The sequence below is a fragment of the Muscardinus avellanarius genome, assembly GCF_963383645.1.
Source record: "Muscardinus avellanarius genome assembly, chromosome: 10".
Classification (NCBI taxonomy): domain Eukaryota; kingdom Metazoa; phylum Chordata; class Mammalia; order Rodentia; family Gliridae; genus Muscardinus; species Muscardinus avellanarius.
In genome coordinates, this window is record NC_137796.1 from 97890226 (window position 1) to 97916293 (window position 26068).

Below are 26068 nucleotides of genomic sequence, written 5' to 3' on the forward strand. Positions count from 1 at the left end.
GGGTGCCAAGGGACTGCCGTAGTCCCTGCCTGGCCTGAGAGAATTTGCGTTGGGCCTCTAAGTCCCTCACCCAAAGTGTGCAGGCACTGAGTAAGTCAACACTGTCAAAGTCGTCATTTCTACAATAATGGCAGTTCAGCTGAGGAGGGCTGCCTATTCATCTGTATTTCCATAATGCCAAGGAAGCTGGCAAGGGCTTTAGAATTAGAGCAGGATTTGAGGCATCTTCATACTGTCTTGGTAGGACTGAAAGTGGTAAAAATCTTTTCAAGAGAGTGATGCAGTGATATTTATTAACATCAGTACAGACCCTGCAGCAGAAAACCTCAAAAATAATTATAACTACGTGTCTCACTGTATACTGTTTTATTTTGTGGCACTAGTGATTGAACCCAGGGGCATTCTAGCTTCAAGTTACACCTGGCCCTATTTTTTATTATTATTATTATTATTATTATTATTATTTTAGTAGTAGTAGTAGTAGTAGTAGTAGTAGTAGTAGTAGTATTTTGGTGGTACTGGGGTTCCTGGAAACCCTTCTACCTCCAGGATACACTCCCAGACCTATTTTATATATTTTTTTTGTTTGGAAACAGGGTCTCTTAAGCCGGCGTGGGCTGGCTTCGAACCAGCGTGATCTTGTCTCCGCCTCCCAAGCGCGGGGATTACAAGCGTGCGCCACCACACCCGGCCCTATTTTATTTTTTAATCAGAAACAGGGTCTCACTAAGTTGCTGAGAGCCTCACTAAGTTGCTGAGGCTGGCTTCGAACCTGTGATTCTCCTGTCTCTGCCTCCCAAGTACTAGGATTATAGGCGTGAACCACTACACCTAGCTATAGACTGCTTTTAGTATTAAAAAATGCCTGGGAATAACCTAAATGTCCAAATATGCAGAGAATGAAATAGTGTCCAAGTGTTGTGTGTGTTTTGGGGGGGTTATGATACTATTAGTATAATACAGCCCCACTTTTGTAATTAAGTGTGAGTAGATACAGGCATCATTTTCGCTGATGCCGGGGGGAAGATCTGGAAGACCTAAGAGTGGGATGAGGTTTCAGGGCACTTTTTATCTTGTGGCATATACTTCTATGTTAGTGGGTTACAGAAAACAAAGGTAGGCGCCATAGGGCAGGGGCTTTATTTTGTTCAGAACAACCCAGCACCTCACACAAGGCCAACCATGGGACGTGTTAAATATGAACAATTACGCCACGTGTGGTGGCGCACGCTTGTAATCCCCGCGCTTGGGAGGCTGAGACAGGAGGATCGCACAGGTTCGAAGCCAGCCTCAGCTACTTAGTGAGGCTCCCAGCAACTTAGTGAGACCCTGTTTCCAAATAAAATATAAAATAGGCCTAGGAGTATAGCCCGGAGGTAGAAAGCCTCTGGGTTTCACCCCCAGTACCACCAAAAAATAAAAATAAATAAATAAATATGAATACTTAAAAGGAAAAAGTGCTGATGCGGTGGTGCATGCTTGTAATCCCAGTACTCAGGAGGCGGAGACAGGAGGGTTGCAGGTTCGCAGCCTCAGCTGTTTAGTGAGGCTCTCCACAACTTAGACCCTGTTTCAAAAATAATTAGTGCTCACTTTGGCAGCATGTATACTAAAAGTGGAACGATACAGAGAAGGTTAGCATGGACCCTGTGCAGGGATGATATGCAGATTTGTGAAGTGCTCCGTATTAAAAACAAAAGAGAAAAAAAAAGAAAGAATTAAAAAATAGATCTGGAAGCCGGGCGTGGTGGCGCACGCTTGTAATCCCCGCGCTTGGGAGGCTGAGACAGGAGGATCAATAGATTTGAAGCCAGCCTCAGCTACTTAGTGAGGCTCTCAGCAACTTAGTGAGACCTTGTTTCCAAATAAAAAAATATAAAATAGGTCTGGGAGTATAGCCTGGAGGTAGGAAATCCCTGGATTCCACCCCAGTACCACAAATAAGTAAGTAAGTAAGTAAATAAATAAATAAATAAATATAAAAATAAAAAATAGATCTGGGGGTGTAGTTCAGAGGTAGAATGCCCCTGGTTTCCATCCCCACTACTGCAAAATGAAACAAAAGCAAAGCAAAAACAAACAAAAACCCCCACAGAAATGCTTCAGCATAGAAAGTCAAGGATGGAGCTTATGTGATCCCAACAGCTCGGTCTGTAGTTCCCAGATACACTTTCCAAAGAGCCACGTGTGTCCCTGGGGCCCTGCGGCGACCCCTGGCCTCACCTCCGCCTTTCTCCTTTCCAGTAAGAGTGTGCTGGGGTTGGCTCTCTTCTCCGCATCCTGCAGCCTGATCAGCTTCTCTATCAGGAACATCTTATCTTTGCCCTCCTGCCAAAAAGGAAGATAAAAAGTGTTAGTAAGTAAGAATGTGGCGATGGACGGTGGCAGAGGGTTATGGAGCAATTGGTACAAAGAAGATCCCAGAAGTTGGGTGGAGACTGATGTCATATTTTCCTCTGATGAAAGAACAGAAACATTTCAGAGCGAAGCCAATGATGCCCCCGAGCCTTCCTATGCGATAGGAGGCTCCCCTAAAGCAATTCCCCTGGCGGGCTGGGGCGGCAACCTTCTATATTTGCTACTAGAACCAGCTGTTGAAGCCCCAGGAAAAAGGGTACTCGGTACCGACATAGTCAGGAACCCCACCGCCTCCAGAAACCGGACCCTTCGGGAGTAAGGGAAGGGCAGCTTTCAGGAGAAATGAGACAGCCGAGCCAGAGGCGATGCTTTCCTCAAGGCCATGAGATGGAGCCATGGCGCCTGGAGCTGGGAGCTGGGAAGGTCAGCTCAGCCCTCTGAGGCATGCGCTCAGCAGAAATGCCAGCTCCCTCCAGACGCAGCAGGGCTTGCCTGTCTATTCTGAGAATAATGCTCTTAGAAACTTTCCTGGATGGCAGGGCAAAATTGCAGGTGCTGAGCACATGCGTAGAATACTCGATGAAGAAACCCACGGTTCCTTGTTAGCTCAGTAGAACACACCCCTAGGTGGAGAGGAAGAGGGATGATGGAGAGGGGAGCAGGTGCACCGGGTCCCACCTCTCCCTGTGATGACATCTTGTCTACCCCATAGAAGATGCCATAACGGCTGTTCACCTCTATGGGGCGTGCGTGCGTGCGTGTTGCTGGGGATTGAAATCAGGGGCATCCTACCTCTGAGCTATTCCCTTCTTATTTATTTATTTTTATTTGGAAACAGGGTCTCACTAAGTTGTTCAGGCTGGCTTCGAATATGCCATCCTATTATTTCAGCCTCTCTATTCCCGGGATGACAGGTGCGTGTCCCGGCGCCTGGCTCCCTGTGCTCAAGCTGGCCGCACACACTCTGTGAGTACTGGGACTTCCTTTTGGCCCAGGAGCTGGTTCTGTGAACTTAGGGTTGCCTGGTCCGGCCTGGCCGACTGAGAGAGAAGGCCACGACTTGGAGCTCTGCCCTCAGGACCACAAGTGAGTTTTACTTGTCAGCATTATCTGTGCTGATGGGGAGGGGCAGGCTTCTCCTGGAAAGGTGGAATCACTTTCCTGTAGACCCCTGCAGCTGAAGACAGTGGAGTATCCCGCCTGTACGCAATGTGCTTTAGAACCATTTTCTATACCTCTCGGTGTTTCTACATGCATTAATTGGAATTCTTCTATAAGGAAGAACTATCATTAGACATAGCTATTTTTTAACAAGTCCCCCAGCTCTCTTGGATATAGCCAATTTGTTTTGGAAATCACTGGCCTATAGCAACTGTCTTCACACTCTAGGGTGAATTAGCATCACCTAAAGAGAGTGCAAAAACGCAAACTCCTAGCTTTCCCCAACAGATTTCTAGTTATTTATTTATTTATTTATTTATTTATTTATTTATTTATTTATTTTGGTGCTGGGACTGAACCCAGGGGTATTCTACCTCTGAGCTATACCCCAGACCGATTTTTTATTCTTTATTTTGAGACGGGGGGGGGGGTCTCACTAAGGTTGCAGAGGATTTCACTAAGCAGCTGGGGCTGTCTGTGAACCTGCAATCTTCCGTCTCAGCCTCCTAAGTACCGGGATTGATTCCAAGCATGCGCCACCATGTCTGGCTAACAGATTTCTGTTCAAAGAAGCAAAAACTGCACTGTGGTCAAGGGCACAGGCTCTGGAGTCTCCTGGTCCACCATTTAATAACCCTGTGACTTAGGGCAAGTCACTGGACTGTCTACCCTCAGATTCCTTAACTTTAAAATGTGAGTTCAGAGACCAGTGTAGGGCTGCAAGCCCATAATCCCAGTACTTGGGAGGCCAAGACAGGAGGGTCACAAGTTCAAGGCCAGGCTCAGCAACTTAATGAGACTCAGCTTCAGATTGAAAAATAAAAACAAGGCTAGGAAGTCAGGTGTGATGGCACACGTTTGTAATACCAGTACTTGGGAGACTAAGACAGGGGGATCGCAGGTCACGGCCAGCGTCAGCTACTTAGGCCCTCTGCAGTGTAGTGAGACCCTGTTTCAAAAACAGAGAATAAAAAATAGGGATAGGGTTTATCTTGGGGGTAGAATGGCCCTGGTTCAATCTACAGTACCACAAAAAGGGGGACTGTGGATCAGTGATAGAACATTCATGTGTTCAGTCCCCACTGAATTCCCCCCTCTCTTTCCCTCTCTCTCTCTCTCTCTCTCTCTCTCTCTCTCTCTCTCTCTCTCTCACACACACACACACACACACACACACACACACACACACTCCTAAAATAGGAGTTTAAAAGAAATGTAAGGCCGGGCATGGTGGCGCACGCTTGTAATCCCAGTACTTGGGAGGCTGAGACAGGAGGATCCCACAGGTTCAAAGCCAGCCTCAGCTACTTAGTGAGGCTCTCAGCAACTCAGTGAGACCCTGTTTCAAAATAAAGAATAAAAAAATAGGGCAGGGGGTATTAGCTTGGAGGTAGAATGCCCCTGGGTTCCATCCCCAGACCTGCAAAAAATAAAAAAGAAATAAAAGAAATGTTAAAACCGGGCGTGGTAGCGCACACTTGTAATCCCAGAATTCGAGAGGCTGAGACCAGAGGATCGCGGTTTGTGGACGGCCTCAGCTGAGACCGTCCGCAACTTAGTGAGACCCTGTTTCAAAAATTAAAAAAAAAAAAAAGAAAAGAAAATAGGTCAGGGAGTGTAGCTCAGAGGTCGAATGCTTCTGGGTTCCATCCCCAGACCCAAAGGAAGGAAGGAAGGAAGGAAGGAAGGAAGGAAGGAAGGAAGGAAGGAAGGAAGGAAGGAAGGAAGGAAGGAAGGGAAGGGAAGGGAAGGAAGGGAGGGAAGGAATGAAGGAAGGAAGGGAAGGAAGGAAGGAAGGAAGGGAGGGAGGGAGGGAGGGAGGGAGGGAAGGAAGGAAGGGAAGGAATGAAGGAAGGAAGGGAAGGAATGAAGGAAGGAAGGGAAGGAAGGAAGGAAGGGAAGGAATGAAGGAAGGAAGGAAGGGAAAGGAAGGACGGAAGGAAGGAAGGTAGGTACCCCTAAACTAGTTAGGATTCAATATGATTTTTTCTTCATCACTTGGCATATACCAGGTACAGGTAAGCGCCCGACAAGTAGTGTTATCTGACACTTGTGTTAGCTGGGGCAGGGAGTTAGCAGGAATTTGCATTTTAACAAGCATCCAGGTTTTATGGTCACTCTTTGAGAAGGGTTGTAGCAGAGCCGATTCCCAGCCTCTGTCGGGTTCTGTTGGAGAAAGTGTCCCAGCCTTTGTGGTCCATCCTCTGGGCAAGACTCCCAAGCAGGCGGGCCTTGACGATGCCACAAATGAATTATCCAAACCTCTCCCCAGTTGACCCTGCACTGCCGGGACAGCCCGAGACTTTAGAATCAAATCCCTCCCTTGCTGGGATCTATGTAGGATTTGCCTAAGCCGCCCAGAGCTCTGCACAAGCCCTAAATTGGGATGCTTCCAGAAGTGAGAAGAGAGAAGAAGAGTATAAAGAACCCATACGTTTCTTTACATCCACAAAGAATCAACTCCAATGATTAGAAACCCCACAGATTCAAGCAGCTACAGCAGCTGGGACACCTGCCCTTTCCTGCACTTCTAGACACAAGGTCTCACGCCACGGTTATGTTGGTGCTCAGAAGGAAAGGAACCAGTCTCAGCAACTTGTTGAGACCTTCAGCAACTTAGTGAGGCCCTGTTTCAATATAAAAAATAAAAGAGAGCTGAGGGTGTAGCTCATAGGTAGTATGCCTCTGGGTCCGATTCCCAAAATAAAAAGGAAGGAAGGAAGGAAGGAAGGAAGGAAGGAAGGAAGGGAGGGAGGGAGGAAGGAAGGAAGGGAGGGAGGGAGGGAGGGAGGGAGGAAGGAAGGGAGGAAGGAAGGAAGGGAGGAAGGAAGGGAGGAAGGAAGGAAGGAAGGAAGGAAGGAAGGAAGGAAGATACAAGAAAAGAAAAAGTAATAGTGTAGGTGAAATGAGAGTATATAAACGTCCATGGCTTTGGAGGCCAGGTAGAAGGAAATGGGTTCAATACACTATTTATTCTTGCCACTTTCTAGTATGTTCAGAAATTCCCATCATAAAGTATTAAAAGGGAGAGGAGCGTGATGGGGCCCAACATACTTACGTTAATGATCTGCTCATGCAGCAGCCGGATCATAATTTTCCTTCCCTCTGTGATCTGCCAGTAAAGATAGGTGATGATTCTGGAAGAGAAGAAAAGAAAAAATAAAGACCAGCTCATTGCAGTCTCTGGGCAGGGGCCAGATATCGGGATTTAAAAATGCCCATGAAACCGGGCGTGGTAGCGCACACTTGTAATCCCCGCGCTTGGGAGGCAGAGACAGGAGGATCGCGCAGGTTCGAAGCCAGCCGCGCTGGCTTAAGAGACTCTGTTTCCAAATAAAAATAAAAAATAGGTCTGGGAGTATAGCCCGGAGGTAGTAGGGTTTCCAGGAACCCCAGTACCACCAAAAAAAAAAAAAAAATGCCCATGAAGACAGGTATGGTAGAGCAGGATTGTAATCCCAATTCTTGGGAGGCTGACACAGGAGGATCCGAGTTCGATGCCAACCTCAACTTAGTGAAGCCCTTTGTAACTTAGTGAGACCCTGTTTCAGAAATAAAGAATAGCCGGGCGTGGTGGCGCATGCTTCTAATCCCAGCATTTGAGAGGCTGAGTCAGGAGAATCGTGATTCACAGACAGCCTCAGCTACTTAGTGAGGCCCTCTGCAACCCAGTGAGACCCTGTTTCAAAATAAAGAATAAAAAATAGGCCTGGGGATTTGGCTCAGAAGTAGAATGCCCCTGGGTTCCATCCCCAGTTCCACACCCAGAAAAAAAAATGTGAAGAAAGCAACGCATGCCAGCGCAGAGCCCCGAAAGCAACCGCGTAAGGCTCCATTCTCGGGAGGCCCTGGTGTGGGCAGGGCAGCGCCGAGGGCCCGCAGCCCCAGCTGAGCCACCTGTTCAGCTCTGCAGCCTGGAACCTGCCCCTGCAGGCCCGCCAATCCCTGTGAGTCTTATCCCTCCCCTTTTAAAATTGGGGGTGGGGATGGCTCTGCAAACCACAGCAATGAGTTGCATTAGTTTGTGTCTTTGAGTGTCTCTCTGTGTAAGGGATTGCGGCCTCAAACGCCCTCGGAGCCAGGCCTCCCAACGGTGACAGCCACGGCCAGCCAGTCCACTCGAGTGCCCATGGAGGAAAACAGACCCAGAGTACTGAGAACTCTATTTTGTCACCAGAAGTCAAAAATGGAGTTTTCTTTCTTTTTTTTTTTTTTTCTTATTGGTACCAGGGATTGAAACTGAGGATTCTCTACATCTCTAGCCCTTTTAATTTTATTTATTATTTATTTATTTGTTTGTTTATTTATTTATTTTTGGTGGTACTGGGGATGAAACCCTTCTACCTCTGAGCTACACTCCCAGACCTATTTTACATTCTTTTAAATTTGGGAACAGGGTCTCTTAAGCCAGCGAGGCTGGCTTTGAACCTGCGCGATCCTCCTGTCTCCGCCTCCCAAGCGCGGGGATGACAAGTGTGCGCCACTGCACCCGGCTCTAGCCCTTTTTAGTTTTTTTTATCTTGAAATAATATCTTACTAAATTGCTAAGGCTGGCCTCAAGCAAGTCTGAGATAGTCCTAGCACAGCCTCCCAAGTCGGGGCTTATAGGTGTGCACCAACATGCTTAATTAGAAGTGAATCTTTTTAATTTTAATTTTTATTTTTTGCAGTATTAGGGATGGAACCCAGGTAGGGGCATTCTACCTTCAAGCTACATCCCCAGCCCTATTTTTTATTCTTTCTTTTGTGTGTGTGGGTCTGGGGATGGAACCCAGGGGCATTTGACCTCTGAGCTACAACCTCTGCCCTATTTTTTTATTCTTTATTTTGAAACCGGGTCTCACTGAGTTGCAAAGGTCCTCACTAAGTAGCTGAGGCTGTCCACCAACTGCAATCCTCCGGTCTCAGCCTCCCGAATGCTGGGATTACAAGCGTGCACCACCACACCAGGCCTAGAGGTGGACCTTTTTTAAAAAACTAAAAACATAGTCAGCTGTTGTGATACATAACTGTAATCCCAGTACTTGGGAGGCTGAGACAGGAGGCTCACAGGTTCAAGGCTAACCTCAGCAACTTAGTAAGGCCCTCAGCAACTTAGCAAGACCCTGTTTCAAAAATAAAATAGGGCAGCCGGGCGTGGTGGTGCACGCTTGTAATCCCCACACTTGGGAGGCAGAGACAGGAGGATCGCGTAGGTTTGAAGCCAGCCACGCTGGTTTAAGAGACCGTTTTTCCAAATAAAAAAGTATAAAAATAGGTCTGGCAGATCACGTGGACTCTGGGAGAAAGTAGTTTGCAACTGACGGCACTTGGCTCGGGCCACACTCGAGTAGTGACCTAAAGGCAGCTACTGTACCCCAGGGCCCCGACAGCCCCTTTGGGGTGTTCGGCCACTTTTCCCTATTCCCTTCTGGCAGATTGCGTGGACTCTGGAAGAAAGCAGCCTGCACCTGAAAGCAATTCGGCTTGGGCTACTCTCAAGTATTGTCCTGAAGGCAACTGCTAGACCCCAGAGTCCAGCCCCTTTGGGGTGCTCAGCCACCTTTCCCCATTCCCTGCTGCTTCCAATAAACCTTTTACTTAAAAAAAAAAATAGGTCTGGGAGTATAGCCCGGAGGTTGAAGGGTTTCCAGGAACCCTAGTACCACCAAAACTAAACTAAACTAAAATAGGGCAGGGAACATACCTCAAAGTAGAATATCCCTGGGTTCAATCCCTAGTTTAAAAAAAAAAAATCCCTAGTTTAAAAAAAAAAATCACAGAGCCTGCCGTGAGGCAAGGCCGGTACTGGGACCTCCGAGGCCGGGATAAGAGCCTGCTGAGGGGTTAGGCCGGTGCTGGGGCCAGCGAGGCCGGCCCTTTATTTTTGATTTTGAAACTGTGTCTCGCTAAGTTGCAGAGAACCTCATGAGGTTGCCAAGGCTGACTGGGAACCTGTGATCCTCCTGTCTCAGCCTCCCAAGTACTGGGATAACAGGCATGCTGGCTGCCCAAAGTATTTTCACAGAACACAGTGTCATATATATATATATATATATATTTTTTTTTTCCCTAAGCATTCTCATATTCACTTCTTCCATTTTATTCTCATGTCATCTCTTAAAAGGGGTGTGTTTTCTTTGTATCATGCAAAAAAAAAAAAAAAAAACCTCAGTTAAGAAGATATTATATGACTTAAAAAAAAAAAAAAACAGCCGGGCATGGCGGCGCACTCTTGTAATCCCCGCGCTTGGGAGGTTGAGACAGGAGGATCGAGCAGGTTCGAAGACAGCCTCAGCTACTTAGTGAGGCTCTCAGCAACTTAGTGAGACCCTGTTTCCAAATAAAATATAAAACAGGGCTGAGAGTACAGCCCGGAGGTAGGAAGCCTCTGGGTCCCACCCCCAGTACCACCAGAAAAAAAACAAAAAATACCTACCTCTTCCGAGGTAGAGTCAGGACCATCCTGAACGCCAAGCTCCGCTGCAGCTCTTTGCTCTCCAACCAAACCCCCAGGCCCGCCCTCATCTCTCAACAAGGAAGGCCCCCAGCGGCTGGCCCCGCCCCCGCCAGCTTCAGAGGTGCCCACCCCACTCACAGCACGATGAGGGTGAGGATGAAGAAGAAGTGCACGCTCCCGATGAGGTTCCGGTAGATCCACACCACCCACAGGTAGCCAGGCCGCCCGCTCAGGGTGTCGATCCAGCCGTAGATGGAGTGGATGAAGGAGGGCAGGCCTCGGAAGGGGCCGCAGTCAGCCGAGGGCTTCAGCCTGCAAAGCAAGAGTGGGGAGACCTGCTGGCCTGGGCTCCAACGCCACGCGGGCATCAGAGGAGAATCGGCCTTTCTAGGAAGCAGCCATTCCTGCCTGCTCCAAGCAACTCCTTCCTTTCTTTCCTTCTTTCCTTCTTTCCTTCTTTCTTTCTTTCTTTCTTTCTTTCTTTCTTTCTTTCTTTCTTCTTTCTTTCTTTTCTTTCCTTCCTTCCTTCTTTCTTTCTTTCCTTCTTTCTTTCTTTTCAATACTGGGGATGGAACCCAGGGGCATTCTACCTCCGAGCTACACCCCCTGCCCTATTTTTTATTCTTTATTTTGAAACAGGGTCTCACTGAATTGCAAAGGGCCTCACTAAGTAGCTGAGGCTGTCCGTGAACCGCAATCTTTCTCTCTTAGTCCCACAAATGCTGGGATTACACGCGTGCACCACTATGCCAGGTTTACAGTCTACCTTTTTTTTTTTTTTTTTTGCGGTACTGGAGATGGAACTCAGGGTCATTCTAACTCCAAGCTATATCCCACAGTCCTATTTTTTATTCTTTATTCTGGTGGTACTGGGGTTTCTGGAAGCCCTTCTACCTCTGGGCTACACTCCCAGACCTATATTTTATATTTTTATTTGGAAACAGGATCTCTTAAACCAGAGCGGCTGGCTTCGAACCTGCGCGATCCTCCTGTCTCCGCCTCCCAAGCGCGGGGATTACAAACGTGCGCCACCACGCCCGGCGTTTTTTTTAATTCTTTATTTTGAAACAGGATCTCACTGAGTTGCCAAGGGCCTTATAAGTAGCTGAGACTGTCCAGGAACCATGATCCTCCTGTCTCAGCCTCAGAATGCTGGGATTACAAGTGTGCGCCACCACACCCAGCTCCCAACCTACCTTTTAAAGCAAACGCTCACCCAGCTAGTCTCCCAGCCCTCGCCCGAGGCCAGCGCCTCCTACCTCCAGATGGTGATGGCCAGGGTGCACAGCACCCCGGTGAAGGACGGGAAGAAGAGCAGGAAGATGAAGAACGTTATCATCTGGGAGGCCCGCCAGGCCTTGCTGGGCGGCTGGAAGTTCATCACCAGGCTGAGCTGAGGACAGAGAGGCAGCCCTGTCCCTCCTGTGGCCGGAGGGGCAGCCCGAGGGACCCTCCCAGGGGCCGGCCCATCCCTACCCAGTGTCCTCTCCAGCCCCAGCCACCACCGGGTCCCATGAGCCAAGCGGTTGGAGGCCACTCTGGGCCGACTCACGTTCTTGACATAAAACATGATGAACAGTGTGATTATCTGGATAAAGGGCAGCAGAGGGCAGAAGAACATCCCGATCCTGCAAGGAGAAGAGGGGGAGTGGTACGGGGGACCCGGGAGACTCCTGGAGCAGGGGCAGGTACAGAGGCGTAGAGCGAAGGGAGACAGGGTCGCACTTCACAGGATGGAGTCCTAGCCCGGTAACTCAGAACATGACTGTACTTGGAAACAGTCTTTAAAGAGGCAACTAAGCGGCCGGGCGTGGTGGCGCACGCTTGTAATCCCCGCGCTTGGGAGGCGGAGACAGGAGGATCGAGCAGGTTCGAAGCCAGTTGCGCTGGCTTAAGAGACCCTGTTTTCAAATTTTAAAAAAAAAGTATAAAATAGGTCTGGGAGTGTAGCCCGGAGGTAGAAGGGCTTCCAGGAACCCCAGTACCACCAAAAAAAAAAAAAAAAAAAAAGCAATTAAGCTCAGGTCACTTGACTGGTGTCCTTAATAGAAGAGAAGCCAAGCATGGTGGCACAGGCCTGTAATTCCAGTACATGGGAGGCTGAGACAGGAGGATCACGGATTCAAGAACAGCCCCAGCAAACAAGGGGACCCTTAGCAACCTAGCAAGACCTTGTTTCAAAGGAAAACAAGCAAACCAAAAGGACTGAGGTGGGCATAACTCAGGGGTGGAATGACCTGGGCTCAATCTCCTAGACCAAAAACAGGAACAAAAAATAATAGTAATAAAGGTTAGGACACGAAGGTGTGGTCAGACAACCCCTTTAAGACGCAGGGAGAAGAGAGCCAGCTGCAAGCCAAGGAGGGAGCCCGGGGACTGGTCCTTCCTCAAGCCCCTTGGACGAAACCAACTAGGCAGCCGGGGGCGGGGTGTTCTCTTGGGAGGCTGAGACAGGAGGATCGCAGGTTTGAAGCCAGACTCAGGAACTTACCGAGGCCCTCAGAACTAATCAAACTCTGTTTTCTTTTTTCTTTCTTTCTTTCTTTCTTTCTTTCTTTCTTTCTTTCTTTCTTTCTTTCTTTTTCTTTCTTTCTTTCTTTTTTGGTGGTACTGGGGTTCCTGGAAGCCCTTCTACCTGTGGGCTACACTCCCAGACCTCTTTTTTATTTTTGGAAACAGGGTCTCTTAAGCCAGTGCGGCTGGCTTCGAACCTGCGCAATCCTCCTGTCTCCGCCTCTCAAGCACCAGGATTACAAGCGTGCGCCACCATGCCCGGCTGAAACCCTGTTTTCAAGTAAAAAAAATGAAACAGGGGTGGGGGTATACCTTGGAAGTAGATGCCCCTGTGTCCAATCCCCAGCACCACACACACACACACACACACACACACACACATACACACACACATACACACACATACACACATACACACACATACACACATACACACACATACACACATACACACACATACACACACACATACACACACACATACACACATACACACACATACACACACATACACACACACACATACACACACTCCTTTAAAAATGCATTTGAAGCTGAGTGTGGCAGCGCACGCATGTAATCCCAGCATTCGGGAGGCTGAGACAGGAGGATCGCGGTTCACGAACAGCCTCAGCTACTGAGTGAGGCCCTCGCAACTCAGTGAGACCCTGTTTCAAAATAAAGAATAAAAAATAGGGGTGGGGGTGTCGCTTGGAGTTAGAACGCCCCGGGGTTCCATCCCCAGTAGTGCAAATAAATAAATAAATAAATATAAATAAAACCAAAGGGACTAAATCTAACATCTCATGAGAAAGGGAAAGGCCTGTGCCTTCAACTGTGCTCACTCGTAATTCACTAACAAAACCCTCAAAAGTCCAGGAGTCACAACGGCCATTCTGACGGTAACTTTCCCCGCTCGCTGCTCTCATTTCCTATCAGAACCTCCCCAGATGGTTAACAGGTGAGAACCCAGACACTAGGTGTAAAACTGGGCCAAGTCAGCACTGGATAGACGGAGCTGTGTCCTCATTATTGCTTTATGTGGGATAACTTACTCACTTTTGTTGTTGTTGTTGTATTGGGGATTGAACTCAGAAGCAGTCTACCTCTGAGATTATATATATATATATATATATATATATATATATATATATATATATATTTTTTTTTTTTTTTTTTTTAAGCAGGGCCTAAGTTGCTGCGACTGGCTTTGAACTTGTGACCCTCCAGTCTCAGCCTCCCCTCTCAAGTACTGAGATTGCACGCCTAGCTACCCACATTATTTTTTTTTTAAATATAGAAACAAACAAGCAAAGACTTAGGAGTGATCTTAAATACCCTACGATCCAGCAATCCCGCTTCCTGGTCTATATTTCTCCAAAAGAACTGAACCAGGATCTCAAAGAGCTATTTGCACATGCCTGTTCAAAGGACCACGATTCACGACCGCCAAGAGCCTGGAAGCCACCCAGTGTCCACGGACGGACGAACGGATGAACAAGATGGGGTGTTATGCACACACTGAGATACTGTCCAGCCTGAGATGAAGGCTGCACATGGATGGACCTTGAGAACATCTGCTACGTGACATAAGCCCCACACAAAGACCAGCGTTATTTGATTCCACTTTTATGGTCCATCTAGAGCAGTCAGACTCATACAACCATGAAGTAGAACAGAGGTTGCCAGGGGCTGGGAGTAGGGGGAGAGGAAGAGTTGCTTAATGGGTAGGAAGAGTTGTTTAATCAGTTTTGCAAGAAGAAGACATTCTGAACATTGGTTATACAATAATATGATTATAATTGTTCTGCATTTTTTATGGAAAAAAATCAAAGGGTGCTTGTAAGGTTAACAATGGGTGTAGTATCACACTTATAAAATATTTCTCACCTGGGTAGAGTGATGCATGCCTGCAGTCCCAATACTTGGGAGGCCGAGACAGAAGGATCACGCAGGTTCGAAGCCAGCTGCATGCGCTGGCTTAGGAGACCCTGTTTCCAAATTAAAAAAAAATGTAAAAATAGGTCTGGGAGTGTAGACCGAAGGTAGAAGTGTTTCTAGGAACCCCAGTACCATCGGAAAAAGAAAAAAGTAAAGAGATTTATTGAGTATTGGTTTGAGGTTTCTTTTTGTTTGTTTGTTTGTTTGTTTTTGCAGTGCTGGGGAGGGAGCCAGGAGCATTCTACCTTCAAGCTACATTTTTTTCTCCCAGCCCTATTTTTTCATTTATTTGGAAACAGGGTCTCACTAGGTAGCTGAGACTGTCCTTGAACCACAATCCTCCTGTCTCAGCCTCTGAAACGTGGGGATTATAAACATGCCCCACCATGCCTGGCTAGGTTTCTAAATGAGCTTGTATATATTAAAAAATCAATGCAAGGGGCTAGGAGTGTAGTTCAGTGGTAGAGCGCTCATGTAACATGTCCAAAGGTCCCATCACCAATATGTAATAAAACAAAACCTAATGCAAGTAGCTGGCCATTCCCTCCCTCCCTCCCTCCCTCCCTCCCTCCCCCCTCTCTCTCTCGCGCACACACACACACACACACACACACACAGAGTAGAACAAAAGTTGTAAATCTCAAAGGCCACACTAGTGAAGCAGGCAAGGTATAAGAGATACACGGCCCTCTCTGCCCATCGTTTTTTTATTTTCTTTTCTTATTTTACTTATTTATTTTGGTATTGGGAATGGAGCCCAGGGACATTCTACCTCTGAGCTACAACCCCAGCCCTATTTTATTTTTTATTTTGAAACAGGGTCCCGCTAAGTTATGGAAGGGCTCACTAAGCAGCTGAGGCTGGCCGGGAACCTGCGATCCTCCTGTCTCAGCCTCCAGAGTCCTGGGGTTACGAGCCTGCGCCACCGCGCCCGGCTCCTTCTCTGCCTTTCTTTATTCTCCCACTTCTGCTGAGACTTGGATGCAAAGTAGAGTTTTCCACCAACCCGGTAAAGGCAATAAGAAATGGCGAATCAGTGCTGGGTTCGAGACAAGATTCAAGGTGGGGACTGGGGCAAAGTGGAGACGCTCACACCACTCAAGGCCCCGCCAGATGCTAGCATGGGGGAAGATGGGGCAGGGTTTCCTGAAGAATAGCCTGATATTTACATTGGAAGTGAAATCTCATGCTTTTTATTTATTTTTTGTTTTGTTTTTTGGTGGTACTGGGGATGGAACCCAGAGGCTTTCTACCTCCGGGCTGTACTCCCATGCCAAGACATCCTGCTGCCTCGGCATCTATGTGTTGAGACCCCACTCCACATAGTTAAATCGGCAAAAACGCCCCGAGAAGGAGGTGTCGTCTCTGGCCAAAGTACCCCCCACTTTTAGATACCCTTCACTATTATTCCTTTTAACTTTCTACACGAATTGCTCCAGTGATGTGAAATTAGAACTATAAAAAGAAACTGAGTCCGTGGAAATAAACTCTCTAATAATTTGTCTAAACGTCCTTGGCTCTGCTCAACAATAATGAGAAACTGGCCAGAATTCAGGTACTGTGATAAGCACCCCAGCTGCAGCAATCACAAATGGCCTCCGACCTTCATCGTTAACTCCGGCAAATCCTGCCTAGAGACAGAGAAAAACTTTGTGTGTGACCTTAAAGAAACAACTTAGCTGCCCAAATACAATAGATCCAAAGAAAAAGACTGTTAACTTTTACCTCAGTGTGAGCATTCCAGGAGATAGAAAAACTGGCCGCATAATTAGAAATAAATATTATAAAATAAAGGACAGACATTTTAAATATATATGTATGAAGGAAAAGAAATACCGTAAGAGTAAGAAAAGCATTTTTGCATGAAAAAGAGCTTATCATAAGAAAGTCCCAACTGGAAAAGAAAGAAATTAGAAAGTTAGAAGCAGACTGCAGAGAGTTTGTGACAGGGAAGTGGATTATTAAAGATAAGTAGACTTTTAATAGGCTTGTTGTCTAAAGAAGAGTGCTCAGCAGTTAAGGAAATACATCTGACAATTAGAACTAAGAACCTTGTGGTGTTATTTGCGGTATTTTGTCTACCAAACTGTGTTGTGAGTATGCTTAAGCTTTCAGATTTAGAAGATAAGATGCCAACACCTGAAGAAACTCCATCACATCCACCTGAATCACCACATCTCCCCACACTTGCTATATGAACTGAGCCCAAAAGATGGAAAGTTCCAGGAAAAGTTCCCGAGAAGCTCCCAAGCCTTGACTATTCTGGGAGGCTGCCACCTGGAACTGCTTATCTACAAGACCTTGGGACCTTGGAGAGGAACAGGAGTAAATTCTTCGAGGGCCAACAGCCAGCTGAAAGACCCTCCCCCCTTTTCTCTTAACTTTACTGGGGAAGGGTATAAATTTCTTGGGGTTTTCATAATAAAGTGTCATTGGCTCAAGAAGCCTTTGTCCACCTCAGATTCTTTCCAAAGCATCGTCATTTAGGGACCTAAAGAAAATTCAGTCCCTAAAGGAGAAAGAATCGCTGCAGATAAGAATCTGCAGAACTCCACCTGCCTTTTGCCCCATCTTTCTGAGATTTTGACCGGGAACAAACAATTACAAACCGACTGAGATTAGTCCATGACACTCCCAGACCTTTTTTATATTTTATTTGGAAACAGGGTCTCACTAAGTTGCCAAGAGCCTCACTAAGTAGCTGAGGCTGGCTTCGAACCCGTGCAATCCTCCTGTCTCCGCCTCCCCAGCGTGGGGATTACAAGCGTGCTCCACCGCCAGCTCTCATGCATTTTAAATGTCGTTGGCTTAGTCTACTGTGCGTCATTCCTAAAGAAACGGAGGAGGGTGAGACACCATGTCCCTGCAGGGCCCCTTCCTGTTTCCAAATCCTACCCAAGTTAAGGAACATTAAGAACCAGCCTGGGACGGGAAGTCCAGAGACTTATTATCTTGAAGGTCCCTACTTTTCTCTCCTGCATGCTGAGAGAGGGCAAGTTAGTGCCGTCTGTAGAAATGTGCTTCTCACACATATGCCAGGAGAGCGGCTCCTTGGGACGCTGGTCAAATAAACAAAGGAAGCCAAAGCCATGATGTGACTGCTTCTACAGCCTAACAGAAAACCCTTCTTAGGCCAGGCATGCTGGCACTCCCCTGTCATCCCAGTATTGGTGCACTGAAACAGGAGGGTCGCAGATTCAAGGCTAGCCTCAGAAACTTAGCGAGACTCTTGGCAACCTAGAGAGACCCTGCTTCAAAATCAAAAAATAAAATAGGACTGGGGGTGTAGCTCAGAGGTAGAATGGCCCTGGGTTCATTCCCCAACATCAGAAACCAATCATTCAGCCGGGCGTGGTGGCACACGCTTATAATCCCAGCATTCGGGAAGCTGAGACTGGAGGATTGCAGTTCGCGGCCAGCCTCAGCTACTTAGTGAGGCCCTCTGCAACTGAGTGAGACCCTGTCTCAAAATAAAGAATAAAAATAGGGCAGGGGGTGTTGCTTGGAGGTTGAATGCCCCTGGGTTCCATCCCTAGACCCGCAAAAAAATAAAAGAGTAAAAAATAGGGCTGGGGATGTAGCTTGGAGGTAGAATGCCCCTAGGTTCCATTCCCAGAACTGCAAAAAAAAAAAAATCAATCAATCAATCAATCGATCGATTGATCAGTCAACCCCCTCTTGGTCTAGGGATGGGCGCGGAAGCGAGCGCACCGTGGAGAGGATGCACGCTGGAGAGTTGGGGCTGCGTGGCCATGCCCCGTGGGGCACAGAGGTGCTGTGTGTCAACTTGTCACCACTGCACTCTTCCTGCAGAAGTCATTGGCCTCCTGTTAGCTGGCCCCAGTAAGCCATGTGTCCCCTGTGCTCTCCCAGAACTTCCTCTGGTCTGTCTGCAACCTACCCCACTGCCCTGGCACAAGTAGGCTGTGGACAGGACAGCTGCTATTACAAAATGTCACAAGCTGGTGGACTTGGGAACAACAGAAGCTGAGATTAGCCTTAAACCTAAGATCCTCCTGTCTCAGCTTCCCAAGCACTAGGATTACAGGCATGTGGCACCACATCCAGCTTCGTGGGCCTCTTTTATAAGGGCATTAATTAATCCCATTCATAATGGCATCACCCAAAGACCTTCCTCCTAACACCGTCACCAGAGTGCCTAGGCCAGCACATGGGGCTTAGGGGGACACAAACATTCCAATCACAGCAGGAGGTGATCCTAATTGTTTAGAAATAGTTCTATGAAGTCAAGCAAAGCACACATATAGGCCGGACACAGCCTTTGGGACCCCAGGACGAGACGCTGCTCTACGCTGATTCTTGTCTGAAATCCTCAAAGTCTCAGGAAGGAAGAGAATGGTCTAGACACTACATTCATGGCCCTCAGACTAGCTGGGTTTGGAACTACTTGAACAGGTTTTGGGTTTTTTTTTGTTTGTTTGTTTGTTTTGTTTTGTTTTGTTTTTTGCGGCCCAGGGGATGGGACCCAGGGGCATTCTACCCCTGAGCTCTATCCCCAGCCCTATTTTTTATTCTTTATTTTGAAACAGGGTTTTGCTAAGTTGTGGAGGGTCTCACTAAGTAGCTGAGGCTGGCCACAAACCTGTGATCCTCCTGTCTCAGCCTCCCAAGTTCTGGGATTACAAGTGTGCATCAACATGCCCGGCACCCGAAGAGTTTTGAAAACAACAGATTTGGGACCTCACCACGCCCACTGTCAGGAAGGAGCGGAGGGGGCATCTCGAAGCCGCGAAACTTACCATCCCAGAGTTTGGGCATAGATCAGTTCTAGAACGTTCCTGGCGATGTCGAACTCCTGTAAGCCGTGACTTGTGAAGAATCGCATCCCGATGATCCTATGAAAACGTACCGTGCTTAGCACCCAAACCATAACTCTCGCCGGGCGTGGTGGCGCACGCTTGTCATCCCCGCGCTTGGGAGGCAGAGACGGGAGGATGGCGCAGGTTCGAAGCCAGCCGCACACGCTGGCTTAGGAGACCCCGTTTCCAAATAAAAATGTAAAAATAGGTCTGGGAGTGTAGCCCGGAGGTAGAAGGGCTTCCAGGAACCCCAGTACCACCAAAAAAAAAAAAAAAAAAAAAAAAAAAGAAGAAGAAGAAGAAAAAAGAAAGAAAGAAAGAAAGAAAAAAAGAAAATTGGCAGTTCATTCATTTCTTTTGCACTTGAAAAACATGCTACTTAATTCTGTAATCAGATGAGAATTTTGTCATTAAAAATGGTATTCTTCTTCGCCGGGTGTGGTGGCGCACACTTGTAATCCCCGCGCTTGGGAGGCGGAGACAGGAGGATTGCGCAGGTTTGAAGCCAGCCGCGCTGACTTAAGAGACCCTGTTTCCAAAAATAAAAAAGTATAAAATAGGTCTGGGAGTGTAGCCCGGAGGTAGAAGGGTTTCCAAGAACCCCAGTAACACCAAAAAAAAAAAAAAAAAAAATAATAATAATAATAATAATAACTCTCTCCTCCTTCCAAAGATACCCACAGACTAGGACAACCAACAGTGGGTCCGCGCCGGGTTAGAATAAGGTTATAAGTTTCCTTGCAAATGTCTGAAAATTTTCAAGTAAAGAAGCATGTTTTTGAAGAAATAATTGAGGAGAAAATTGAATGAATACAATGCAGGCAAGTTGGGCACTGCTAATGGGATTTTTAAAACAATTCTAGAGAGTAACTGTTACCCCAATTATTTAAATGACCCCCCCTAATATCTTGTTTATGCCACTTTTTGCTTATTAAACCTTTTTCATGAACTGGATAAACTCAGCACCTCCCAACCCAAATAACTTTAAAACAAAACTAATTTTTTTTTTTTTTTTTTTGGTCCTGGGGATGGAACCCAGGGGCGTTCTACCTCCAAGCGACACCCCCTGCCCTATTTTTTATTCTTTATTTTGAAACAGGGTCTCACTGAGTTGCAGAGGGCCTCACTGAGTAGCTGAGGCTGTCCGTGAACCGCAATCTTTCTCTCTTAGTCCCACAAATGCTGGGATTACAAGCGTGCGCCACCACGCCCGGCTCTAAAACTTTGTGTGTTGGGGGAGGGTACTGGGGATTGAACTCGGGGGTATTCTACCTCTGAACTACCCCCACCCCAATCCTGTTTTATTTTTTTATTTTTTACTTTTTGAAATAAGGTCTCACTAGATTGCAAAGAGTCTCGCTAAGTTGCTGAGACTGATCTTGACCTGCGACTCTCCTGTCTCAATACTAGGATTGAAGGCATGCACCGCCTGCCTGGCTTAAAATTTTCTCTTTGGGTTCTGAGGATCAAATCACAAGAGAATGTTGCAAAAAATAAAAAATAAAAGGGTCAATAGAACCCACTGAGCTATAACAACAGGACTGTCAGGTTACTGTGGAATTGGGGTTCATTTAGAAGAGAACAGTACCCTGAAGGGTAGTCAGAAGCTTAGAACAACGCACTCCTGGAGTATTTAAAGGACCCTACTTTCCACCCAGCCAGGAACCAGGCTCTGGTTATAGTATTAGGTACAAGTACTCAAGATACAAATTTTTACCTTCTCAGAAACTCCCCCAGGAAGGAATCAGCTAAAGAGAAGACAAAGTCCATCAGGAGAAGCCGGTAGATCTCCTGGCCGATGAGCGTTTCCCAGCACTGGAAGGCAGACGTGAGTCAGGTGCGGGCCAGGGCTGCGGCCCCAGCTCAGGCCTCTTCCTCTCCCTCACTCTATGCCTGCTGGGGTTTAGCCGGTAATTCAGTCTGACCGAGCCCTTGTGTACCCAGGAAAGCAGACCCACTGTGTGTAAAGGTGTAGCCAGGGGTGTTTTCAAGGGTGTTTAATATTCTCTTTCTGCATTTCTTCCTCCCCCACGAGGGCTTGCCGTCCACATGTACGAAAACTTTCCCTTCTCGTCACCTCTCCTCTTAAAATCTTCATCTCTGTCCCATCCCCACCGAGTCCTATTTTTCAGCAAGGGCTAATCGGTTTTGGTTTTTTTTTTTTTTTGTTGTTGTTGTTGTTGTTTTTTGCGGGTCTGGGGATGAAATCCAGGGGCATTCGACCTCCGAGCTACACCCCCTGACCTATTTTTTATTCTTTATTTTGAAACAGAGTTTCAAATAAAGTTTTTCATAAAGTTTTAAATAAAGAGTTTCACTGAGTTGCAGAGGGCCTCATTAAGTAGCTGAGGCTGTCCGCGAACCGCGATCCTCCGGTCTCAGCCTCCCGAATGCTGGGATTACAGGCATGCACCACCACGCCCGGCTTCTGATCAGTTTCTGAAGAAGAGCAGGATGGTTAAGAATGCTTCCCCTCTTTTACTTATTGACCTTACAGAAAATCAATCAATATGTGCTTGATTAAGAAAGTGACTTGTGAGATATATATATATATATATATATATATACACACACACACAGACACAGACACACACACACACACACACACACACACACACATATAGTTGTTGTTACAGTGGGCTAGTGTAAACTGGAACCTTGAGTTAGTTGGTTTATGAAACTGGTGTTCAGTAACCTCTGTAGGAAGTCAGTGCTATGAGCTGAAGGTTTTAGATTTGACCGAGGAGGAGAAGGACTCTTTGAGCGCACAGCTCAAGGATGGATGCGTGGATGTATGGATGGATAGATGGACAAATGGATGGAGTGGGCGAATAGATGGATGGGTGGATGGATAGATGGACTGATGGGTGGGTGGGTGGGTATATGAATGGATGGATGGATGGATGGACGGACAGGTGGAAACATGGATTGATATATAAGTAGATAGATAGATGGTAGATGGATAGATGATACACAAATAAATGGATGCGTGGGTAAATGGATGAGGATAGGATGATAGATGGTAAATGAATGGGTGAATGGATAGATAGGTGAATAGAAGCATAATATAGTATCTTCTCTAACCAGCCTAACTTGCAGGGCTGGTTTTGAATTTCTTTGATGATTAAAGTGAGAAGGTGAAGGCACCATGCTTATGTAAGATGGTTTTCTGGACACAGTGTTATTAAGGGGCCCAGGATGATAGACACTTGATTAAATTAATGTTAAAAAGGCAGTGTGATACAGCCGGGCGTGGTGGTGCACGCTTGTAATCCCAGCATTCGGCGGGCAGACACTGGAGGATCGCAGTTCGCAGAGAGCCTCAGCTACTTAGTGAGGCCCTCTGCAACTCAGTGAGATCCTGTTTCAAAAATATAAAGAATAAAAAATAGGGAAGGGGGTGTAGCTTGGAGGTCGAATGCCCCTGGGTTTCATCCCCAGACCCGCAGGGGGGAAAAAAAAAGGCAGAGTGATGGCTGTTGAAAAACTCCCATCATCCTGGTGATCAAAGACTAAGAAACCAAACTCAAGGATAGAACTCTCACCTCTTCCCCAGACAGGGCCACGATGTTGAGCCAGTAGTAACAAAGAATTCCAATGATTGATATCTTTAGAAAGATGTTTCTAAAGAACAGGAGAAAACAGCTATCATTACCCTCCACAGTAGTCTCATGCTCTTTACCAAAGTTTCCTTTTGGGTACATAGTGGGACAGAAGTTCCTGCCCTCCCGTGACAGGATGGGGCCACGCAGCTAGTTTTACCAGGTGAATTGTGTGCACAAGTGATGTGTGTCACTTCTAAGCCGGAGCATTGAAAACGAGTGTGAAATACCCCAGGACTCTGTCATCCCTTTGGAATGGCAATCGGAAATAGTCAAGGTATCTGAATACATTCTTTGATATATAAGATAACATGTTGATATACATTCTTTCAGTGTATATCCCTCTGTGATTAACATGAGCAGAACCAACCCTCCTGCCAAACCATAATGTACATGCAGCTTGGACAAGAAATAAACCTTGTGTTCCAAGCCACAGAGATTTGGGTTTTGTTGTTACTGCGGCATAACCTAATTTATTCTAACTGATACATTCCTTTTTGCTGCCTCTCCAAACTCTGATTTCAGTTCTCATTATAATAATAGTATTAGTACATAATTTTCATTTAGTGTTGACCAAAGATACTCTGCTAAGTACTTTATTGAGTCATTCTCTTAGATTTTTACAATTCTATCACTAAGTAAAATGATATTTTATGCCTAGCTTACCTTACATTATGCAAGGGTAGAAGGTAACAGTGAGACCTATTATTTCCCCTTCTATTCAGACCAAGAAAGTGGTACCCTGGACCAGAGGGTGGGATGTGGAGAAACAAGGAGAGTACAGGAATCACTTATGGATGGGGGCTTTACAAGATGAACTAGACATGATAGATTGACAGATTCACTCATTCTTTCCTTCACCAATTATTTTTGAGCTCTTATTATGTCCCAGTACTGTCAACAGACAAAGGACTCCCCCTCCTAAACTGTGTGTGGTAGGGGAAGACAATCAACAAATAAAGGAGTAATAGTAAAATAGAAATAGCAATATAGTTAAAATGCAGGAGAGAAGAAAATGGGGGGAGCTGTTAGTTTTAATGTGGCGATCAGAAAAAAGCTCTCTGGGAGGACAACATTTGAGCAGGGGTCCAAATAAAATCAGAAAACTATGAGCCGTGTGGCTATCTGTGGGAAGAGCGTTCCAGTGCAAAATGGGCATGTATTTTGGCATGTCTGTGGACGCTCAGTGGGGGAGGTGGCAGAGGAGCTAGCTCTAGAATTGTGCGTCAAGAAGCCAACCTGCCCTGTGTGGCTGTGTGGGTCTATTGTCATAGCCACATGCTAATTAGCTGGGGAACTAGCCAGGAAGAAGCTGCAAGGCCAAGATTTGGGTAGTTTGGGCCTTTGTTCATCAACACCCTGTGACAGCCTCTATCACATATGATTCCTTGGTGGGACTCACCCAAAGGTGCCCCTTCCAAGCCAACAAAGGCACGCCTCCACTCTCACACTCTCCTCCACTGATGCAGTGGGTACCAGGTCTCATAGTTTGACACTGGATGACTTCAGTCCCCACACAACTCCCTGGTTGTGTACCTTTGTGCAGTACACTGCCTGCCCATCTGTACATGCCTTTTTTTTTTTTTTTTTTTTCAGCACTGGGGATTGAACCCAGGGGCATTCTCCAAACTATACCCACAGCACTATTTCTTTTTCTTTTTTTTTTTTTTTTTTTTTTTTTTTGAGGTACTAGGGATGGAACCCAGGGGCATTCTACCTACAAACTACACCCACAGTCCTATTTTTTAGTCTTTTTAGTTTGGGAAACAGGGTCTCACTGAGTGGTAAAGTAGCTGAGGCTATCTGGAACCTCGATCCTCTGTGGACACGCCATATTTGAGAACTATGTGAATCCTTGGGCAGAGAGCCATTACGAAAGGTAAGCCGGTCCTGGAAGCCAAAAGCTCCTGCTGTATTTTCCCAGGGCTCTTTTCTGGCTCTGAGTCCTCTTTTGAAATCCCTTGCTGCTGGAGAACAGAACTTTGGTATGTGCACAGAACCCCTCCCGGCTCCCCGGAAAGGAGGCTGGTGTTGGGCACAGCAGACCCACCTACCGGATGAGGAGGGTGTAGACCTCGTGCCGCGGCATCTCGTATCTCTCCACCAGCCTGAACAGGGAGTAGAAGCGCGGCACCACCAGGTTGATGCAGGACACGAGAAAAGGCAGTAGGAGCACCGCCCCGGGGTTCTGGTGCGTCCTCAGGAACTGCAGGGAGGGAGGAGAGGGCAGAGAGGCCTGATGTGCTTGCGTGCACCCTCCCTGCCTCCTTGCTCGGAAGACCCAGGAGCCGCGCCTCTGGGGTTAATTTAGCACTTACCCCGGCTAAGCACACTGAGGCCCAGAGAGGTGAAGACACTGGCCCCGCGTCACCCAGTGAGGAAGCAGCCATTTATTTATTTATTTATTTATTTATTTATTTATTTATTTATTTATTTATTGGTGGTACTGGGGTTCCAGGAAGCCCTTCTACCTCTGGGCTACACTCCCAGACCTATTTTTTTATATTTTTTTAGTCGGAAACAGGGTCTCTTAAATCAGCTGAGGCTGGCTCTGAACCAGCACGATCTTCCTGTCTCCGCCTCCCAAGCGCGGGGATTACAAGCGTGCGCCACCACGCCCGGCATATTTATTTATTTTTATATTTATTATTATTATTGTTATTATTATTATTATTATTATTATTAGTGTTGAACTCTCAACCCAGTTTATTTTATTTTATTTTATTCATTTATTTTGTAGTACTAGGGATTGAACCCAGGGGCATTCTGCCTCTGAGCTGCACCTCAGTCCCATTTTATTTATTTAGTTATTTTTTTTTATAGTACTGGGGATGGAACCCAGGGGCATTCTACCTCTCTCCTTACACTCTTCTGCCCTTATTTTTTATTCTTTATTTTGAAACAGGGTCTCACTGAGTTGCAAAGAGCCTCACTAAGTAGCTGAGGCTGGCCATGAACCTGCGATCCTCCTGTCTCAGCCTCCCAAGTACTAGGATTACAAGCCATGCCTGGGTCTTTTTATTTTATTTTGAGATAGGGTCTTGCCAAGTTGCCCAGGCTGTCTTGGAACTTACGATCTTCCTGCCTCAGCCTCCTGAGTAGCTGGGAGTATAGGTGTACAACCAGAAAGATTAAATATATATATTGGTACTGAGGGTTGAACAAGGCATTTTACCTCTAAGCTAAAATCCCAGCCCTATATTTTTATTTTGAAACAGGGTCTGGCTAAATTG

At 46.7% G+C, this 26068-nt stretch overlaps 1 protein-coding gene across 1 annotated transcript in view; it reads right to left on the reverse strand.

Moving 5' to 3' along the window:
- Nucleotides 1–977: 977 nt before the first annotated feature.
- Nucleotides 978–26068, reverse strand: part of TMC5 (transmembrane channel like 5) — a gene marked incomplete at both ends in the record, with an annotated part of 52869 nt that continues 27778 nt past the window's right edge. Inside the window, 10 exons of the mRNA XM_080703939.1 lie at nucleotides 978–1037; nucleotides 2224–2328; nucleotides 6578–6656; nucleotides 10097–10270; nucleotides 11218–11351; nucleotides 11511–11586; nucleotides 19174–19269; nucleotides 20951–21048; nucleotides 22779–22857; nucleotides 24890–25041. Of these exons, the coding sequence (XP_080560065.1) occupies nucleotides 978–1037; nucleotides 2224–2328; nucleotides 6578–6656; nucleotides 10097–10270; nucleotides 11218–11351; nucleotides 11511–11586; nucleotides 19174–19269; nucleotides 20951–21048; nucleotides 22779–22857; nucleotides 24890–25041 (1053 nt within the window). The remainder of the gene's footprint in view (nucleotides 1038–2223; nucleotides 2329–6577; nucleotides 6657–10096; nucleotides 10271–11217; nucleotides 11352–11510; nucleotides 11587–19173; nucleotides 19270–20950; nucleotides 21049–22778; nucleotides 22858–24889; nucleotides 25042–26068) is intronic.